We start from the raw sequence: 7,728 nt of genomic DNA, 5'->3' as shown, positions 1-7,728 counted from the left end.
TTTTCTAAAGATGACGATAGTGAAGGCAGAAAGAAAAAAAAATATATATATATATATATATATATAGAGAAAAAAGAAACGAAGACTAGAGACAGAAGACAGAAAAAAAAAGAATTAAATAGAGAATGATGTTAGATGATTGCTATATCTTAATACCTCGTCTTTCAAGTGCATTCTAGGAACTCGCTGGCGAACATCCTACGAGCGCGAGGGTACATGTTACGTACCATCTATAAGTACAGAAAACGGAGGTGTTGATCAATAGTTGGTACATCAGAGACAAGGGGCGTACTTTGTTCTACACATATATACATATATATATAAACTATCCATATATTACAAAAAGAGAAAGAGTAAAAAATAGAATGAGCGAAAGTGAGATACAGGGATAAAAGGCAACGGTGGATTCTCTTTATCATTTCTCTTTTCATTATTTAAAAAAAAAAAAAAAAAAAATTAATTATCAAAGATTTCTCTTCTCTCTCTCCCATTAAATTTCTCAATTAAATTAAATTGTTAAATTGAAAAAAGTTGGTTTTAAAAAAAAAAAAAAAAAAATTAATTATCAAAGATTTCTCTTCTCTCTCTCCCATTAAATTTCTCAATTAAATTAAATTGTTAAATTGATATATGCAAAAAAGTTGGTAGATTTTTAATTCCATTGCACCCCACACGCAATAGAATTATGATTTATTTTTATACAAGTTCAAAAAAGAACAAACTAGCAGACTCAAACATTCACGTAATACACGATGATCTACAATCAATTATAGAAAAGTCGCAGTTTCAATCGCACTTGACATACCTCAGCACTGACTCAACGATGCGATCAGAAGCGCGCGTGTAAAATAAGCGTTACGAGCGAGCTTCCATACACACGAGCGACTATTCGTATTCCGCTTAGCTTATTACGAACGCGTAACACTGACGTAAGATGTCCGCGATTTTCCCGACGACTTGTTTTCCTCTTTTGAGCGCGGGAGAATGGGTGTGGGTGGAATTTCATTTTTTTCCCTTACATACACGGCAATTCTACTCCTGCTACGCAGTATCCTTGTATCATTTTTTTTCATTCTACATAATTATTCACACATCTACATCTTTTATCGTTGCAAGATTATCGCATGTTGTATTCAGCTGTAATAACTATAGCAATTAATTTTGAAAAGATCGGAAATTTATTTGTTAGTGTTATAAATATGTTTTCCAGACCATCGAAGAAAACACAATTTCTGATGATTATACACATTGCTGACTGGCTCCTGCTCGGAATACGTCAATCTTTTTTTCTGTTTTCGTAACAAGAGGCTTATTCGCGATTGGGTAGGTTAGGCACGTTTGAACAAACCCGGGATCGACCGCCTCGCACAGATGCGAAGGACTCTCACTTTTATATCGGTCTCCTTGAAGGAAGTTCTCCCGGTCGTCGACAGTTTTGCTCTGCATCCGCGGGGAATTACAGTTAGCTTCGCAAGGACGGGCTGACGGCCTTTCCCGTTAAGAACGACGGAACGTTGTATGAACGGACCGTTCACATTATCATCGACTTGTCACGACCCGCGCTCCTAAAAGATCGTCGATAATCATACGAAATTTTTCAACTTACTCGAATTGATGCAATATTAATCGAAATATATTATATATATATATATATTTCGCAAAAGAAAATTGCGGTACCGATTTTCCGATATCAAAAGAGTGATATTTGATAGTTTATGGGTCACTTATAATAAAAATTAAAATGGGCTCAAAACTAGTGTCTTTTCCTCAAATTCTATATGTATACTGATGTGGAAGATTGATTAATAAGCAAAATACAGAGCCGATCAATAGATATACTCGTGAACTTCGAAACAGAACGATTTTTGGCAAAAAATGTGTTTAAAAAAACGGATATATCTATTTACTTATCTATTTAGTTTTGAATAATATTGCGTGATCAGCTTCATCTCAACAATAGTAGCGAGAAAATTATCCCAATAGTGTTCTGATTTTTAAAGAGCAACTTTTAAACCATTGCTGTTTAATATTCACCGACGAGCCATTATAATCTTCCACGATTATCGTGCGCTTCGTCGTATTGACTCATCCGTCGAATCTTGCAATCGGAAAATCACTTGTAATTAACTGCACGATAAAGACGTTAAACCTTTGCGAGCAGTATAGACGAATATAACTCTGTACATCTATTGCGAAATGCATACTCTTTAATTTTAATTAAAGACAAAACATACATTTATTTGGCATAAGAGATCTGTTTAATCTCTTCATTTCTCTCTCTCTCTCTCTCTCTCTTCTCTCTCATAGACCGTCCTCAGAAATCTTACGTATAATTCGAAAATTCGCTAAGGACTATTATCGAATAGTGGTAATAGTATGTTTGAGAATGTGTTCGACAGCACTATACCGGTATTTTAATGATCGCGCCATAAAACGGCGCTCGCGATCGATCGGTCGGCTGTATTTGGACAGGACGACTATCGCGCGCGCGTCGCCTTCTCGCGCTGCATTCGCCGGACTTTTTGCCGGCCGAAGTGGAATGACCGGCCCTGAAACGTTCGGACGCATGTATGCATTATCCGTCCCCCATCGGTTTATTTCTGGCGGTTCGCGAATTCGTGATGAGCGCTCCTCTCCGCGAGTGCGAACGCCGTGCCCGAGAGTCCGAGTGATGTCATCCCTTGAGATCACCGCGGCGGGGTGTTTAGTTGCGTAAGAATCTCGACCGACAAGGAGAGCCTCATTGTTCGTAGCCGCGTAGCCGCGCCGGATGCATCGTGAAGATGGGAGAAGCAGTGTGCGAACTACGAAAGATAGAACTAACTTATTCTCTTCTTTTTCTTTTACGAGTTCTTCCGTAAAGACTATCATCCTAATGCTCTTTTCCCCTTTTCAAAAATTGTAACACAACATGCTACGATACTCTATTCCTAAAAAAGTAAGGAAATGCAATATATGCATCTCTAACTCACAATCAGATGTAGAATATTTATTTCTTCACTTTACAGCTTTTTTTATACAAAATATGCAGTCAACAAATATATTATTTAAATTTCTAAATGGCCCTGATTTGAAAAGTTGGTATCTTAAAAAAAAAATCAAAATATTAAAAAAATAATAAATTTAAGTATTAAAAGTTTAGTAAATTAAGTATTAAAAATTAAATTCTGTGCTATATAATGAACAAATATAAAAGTGCCATAATTATTACAAAAAGTAAACGAATAATGAATAGAGAAAACTATAATATGTATGGCATTCGTCTTTTAACGAAAATACAGTGTGAAATATAAATATAAGATTTATATAAGATTAAAGAAATATAAAGAAATTTAGAATTTATTTGTTCAAAAATTCAATTACAATTTTTTAATTTTCTCTTCTTTTATTGCTCGATGATTTAAAATCTATCGAGCAGAGAGAGAACGTACTCGCGATCCCGGAAAGTTTTCTTGGCGTCATTTAAATACGACACTGACCTATCGACAGCGCTGGCTCTTAGAACAAGATGCGAATGATAAATAGTATCGCAAACACACATCATGCGATAACCTATTTGTACTTCACGCCCGGCGTATACTTTCATTACTTCATCTCTTAACGCTCGAGCGTACCATGACGAATTGTAAATTCGCAGAAACGATCGTCTCTCCCTCAAGATTCGCTTTCGTTCCTACGTGTGCGCGCAACCGAAAATCATTTAATGAGGGCAGCCGCGATTAAAGATCTCACTCTACGCATCTGTATTCTTCTTTTTCCCTTACGTAATTGATAAAGATATCAATTCATGCTCAAGAAAAACTACGATCCAATATATCGTCTGATAAATTTGCGCGCCAAAGATCTTGATCTGTATTCTCGTGGCGCATCAACCGTAAACCTCGATAATCTCATTGAGCGATGATCAGGATTCCGAGATCATTCTCGCGCGTGTGATCTGGCTGCGAAATCGGATGTACATAAGCGACACACCTTTACTGTCGCGGCGCAGATGCATAAATTTTGCGGCGCAAAGTTTCCTATTACCTCTTTAAAGAACATAATAAAGTAACTCATTTCAATCTCACCCAGCGTTTTGATAAGAAAAAAGAGCATATAATAGCCACATTAATTAAGTATAATCGATAGCTGAGATTTTATCTGTATCTATACCGAGCAGTCACGTTTTATTATATATACTTTATTTTATTCTTTCTACGCTTAAAAGAGATAAGTAAGATACAAAGTAAGTGAACACACGTATTCATGTGTTGGAGAAAGAAGAGAAATTTATATACTATTTATTAATAATATAATATTAATAGAAAAAAATGTGTAGGTAGAAGAAAAATAGACGTTTGAAAAATACAAAAGGAAATCGAATGATAAATAACGTTAATGAACACTTTGTCGTTCGGGCCGTCATGCTTAATCAGCTATCGCGATCGTTATTAATCGACGATCGCCGTACCTGGTTTTATACCGCGAATACATCGAAGGGAGGGACGTCGAGTGGGTGCGGTGAGAGATTATTGTTTATTCATTCGAGGATTATCCTTCGGCGAGTTCAGTGGCTGCGCCTACTTACGGAATGACGGTAATCCTCTCTCGCTATTTTTTACACCCTCCCACCATGAGCGCGACTCGCTTCCACGCAGAAAGGGGGAACGCGACGGAGATACGTTCGGGTGGTGGCATTATTTACGATCGTGCGATTAAGGCGCGACGAGAATCACCCTTGTGCAAAAAAAAAATAAACAAACAAACAAAAAGAAAAGAACAAAAGAAAAAGATAAAAAAGAAAAGAGAAAATTCGAACAGGATTCTCATCTCTTCGTTCCTTTATGCACTCCGCAGGCATCATTTGCGCTCAGGGTGATCTCTGGAGGGATCAGCGAAGATTCGTAGTCGGATGCCTGAAGAATTTTGGCATGGTTAAGTTACCCGGTACCAAGAGGGACAGAATGGAGGAAAGGATTCTCACGGCCGTGAGCGAATGCATATCGGTAAATTTAGCGCTTAATAACATTACTAATAAGCCTAGCCTAGCTAAATGGACATTTTACGCGAGGCCATCGTGTGTCACGTAAATCTGCCCCTAAACGAGTATATTTATGACCAAACATTTTATTTCAAAAGGAATATTGACGCAAAATAACACGAATTCTTACGCGAGTTATCATTTATTTATCTGGAAATGTCATTGCATTTAATGAAGCTATTAATTTCTGTGACATTTCGACATGCTATCAACAATGACGTTTAAGAATTTAAATGTAAAAACCGTTGCTATAATATTGAAAAAGAATGTTCCATAATCCATGTTATTTAAAAATGTTCTAAATATTAATTCTGTTTTAAATATTAATTCCTGATTAACGGAGAACGAAGCATTATAGATAGAAATTCCTCATCGATCCTTCAGAAATTAAAAGATCGCGCTACGGAAGACGGTATCGATCCACTGGAAATACTTCATCATTGCGTGGGCAATCTGATGAACGATCTCGTATTCGGCAAAATTTACGAGGAGGACGACGAGGTGTGGAAATGGCTGAGACATTTGCAGGAGGAAGGAGTCAAGCATATCGGAGTCGCAGGGCCGCTCAACTTTTTACCGCTCCTCAGGTACGGCGCTATCCCTGACAAAGATCCTTCGAAGTTCCTTCCCAGATCGACGTGACTGCGTATTTGCATAACGCGCGATATGTTTTGCACCTCGCTAACGAAAGGTAAACCGCATTACCGCGCGGAAAAAACCAAGTGAATTGATCTAAACGACCAATTAACACGTCAATGATGCGGCAATGATTCATTCATCGTCTACCATGCAAATGCCATGTTTTTTATCGAGGGCGATGGTTTTCGATCGATAAACATAGAAGGATAGACAATTTTTTTTTTGATTACATATATGTATATATATATAAGCAATATGATAAATTGAATTAAATACCCCCATTTGGAAGAATAAATACAAATCTTTGTAAAAAAAAGATAGTGCAAAGGATAATTTTATTCGTGCTAATTAAATTTGCATAAGGTAAATCGAAAAGATTATCGATAAAGTACGTCCTCAACGAAAGGTTATGATTATCAAATCAAATTAGCTTATTCTAATAAAGGTGGTGATATGCAGAATATAAAGCTTCATATAATTACGTTATTGCTATATAAATATTATAACGATTATTACTACATATTTGTTATTTCTAATTCTCACACATAAATATTATTTATTTATACATTATATATTATACAAATAATAAGTATATAATTTATATTTTTTTTAGATATGGTGTGAATCTGTGTAGAATATATTTAAAGATATTCAACTAAAACTTATATTAAAGTTAATGATAAAGTAAAGTTATATATTTAAAAATATAGAGATTAATATAAATTCATATGAGGTTTAAGAGTAAATAAAAAATTTTTTTGTTGGATTTTTTCGGTTGTTTAGATTTTTACCACGATATGGCAAATTAATGGCGTCACTTATCGATGGCAAATTGAAAACACATCAAATATATCAAACGTTTATCGATGAGCATCGTGCTCGGCTTGAAAAGACAGATAACATTCTTGCGGCTTTCGACGATGTGATGAGAAGCAATGTAAACAATCCTGGATACTTTACGCAACCTCAATGTTATCATCTCTTGGCCGATCTTTTCGGCGCAGGCACCGATACGACCTTTACAACTCTTCGATGGTTTTTGCTTTTCATGGCGACGCATCCAGTCGAACAAGTATGCTTATTTTTTTTTAAATGTTTCTCAATAAGACACTTTTAAATAAATGTTATTTCTGATGAAGAATCTCGATTCGCTGTACGATTTCTTCAAATTTTATATATCTTTGTTTATATGTAGAAAAAAATTCACGATGAAATGAACGAACTGTTGGGACAAAAGCCGGCCAGTTTGGAGGACAGACTTGTTTTAATTCGACTGGAAGCTGCCATCGCGGAGACACAAAGATTGCGAAGCGTTACACCGCTTGGCATTCCTCATGGAACAATAGAGGTAACATTATTACAGTATTAATTAGAATGAAAAAATTAACGCAATTTTTATACTTATTTTATAAAATTAAATATATCTGATTATTTATTTGTAAGTAATTATAACAATTGCAAATCAAGAATATATGTTTTTGTTGTTGTGACTAATATCGACAACAAACAATCGCAGTTAATTTTGCAATTTCTGCGTATGACAAATAAAAATTAAAATAAATTGATGCGAGACAATTTACATCCAGAACACGCAAATAGGCGATTATGACGTACCGAAAGGCACCATGGTTATTCCGTTGCAGTGGGCTATTCATACGGATCCTTCATACTGGCACGATCCGCTCTCTTTCAAAATCGAAAGATTTATTGCTGAAGATGGAAGTCTTGCCAAGCCAAAAGCTTTTTTGCCTTTTCAAACGGGTAATGAACGCGAAATGCAAGATCGAAAACAGTGTTTCATTTAATATCAAATAATATATGTATATGTTGCATTTTATATAATTTTAAGGTAAACGTATGTGCATCGGTGATGAATTCGCCAAGATGATATTATTTCTCTTTGCTGCAAGGATTCTTCGCTCATTTGTTATATCGGTGCCACCCGGTACACACATTGATCTAGAGGGCGAATGCGGAATTACTCTGATTCCAAAACCGCATCGGTTGGTTTTTACGTTGCGGGAATAAATTACAATATTTTTCTTATACTCATTAATATTATATACACA

At 35.8% G+C, this 7,728-nt stretch overlaps 1 protein-coding gene across 2 annotated transcripts in view; it reads left to right on the top strand.

Annotated features, from left to right (window-relative positions):
• LOC115242936 (cytochrome P450 306a1) overlaps positions 1–7,728 on the top strand; it is a 34,000-nt gene extending 26,272 nt beyond the window's left edge. For both annotated transcript variants that reach the window (XM_029819561.1, XM_029819562.1), the window contains exons 4-9: positions 4,837–4,985; positions 5,405–5,607; positions 6,443–6,731; positions 6,855–7,007; positions 7,246–7,420; positions 7,509–7,728. In XM_029819561.1, the coding sequence (XP_029675421.1) occupies positions 4,837–4,985; positions 5,405–5,607; positions 6,443–6,731; positions 6,855–7,007; positions 7,246–7,420; positions 7,509–7,687 (1,148 nt within the window). In that variant the 3' untranslated portion in view covers positions 7,688–7,728. The remainder of the gene's footprint in view (positions 1–4,836; positions 4,986–5,404; positions 5,608–6,442; positions 6,732–6,854; positions 7,008–7,245; positions 7,421–7,508) is intronic.

This window comes from Formica exsecta, unplaced genomic scaffold (genome assembly GCF_003651465.1).
Source record: "Formica exsecta isolate Colony F162 unplaced genomic scaffold, ASM365146v1 scaffold66, whole genome shotgun sequence".
Classification (NCBI taxonomy): Eukaryota; Metazoa; Arthropoda; class Insecta; order Hymenoptera; family Formicidae; genus Formica; species Formica exsecta.
Note: the sequence above shows the minus strand (reverse complement) of the source record. Positions and strands in the feature narration are given on the sequence as shown.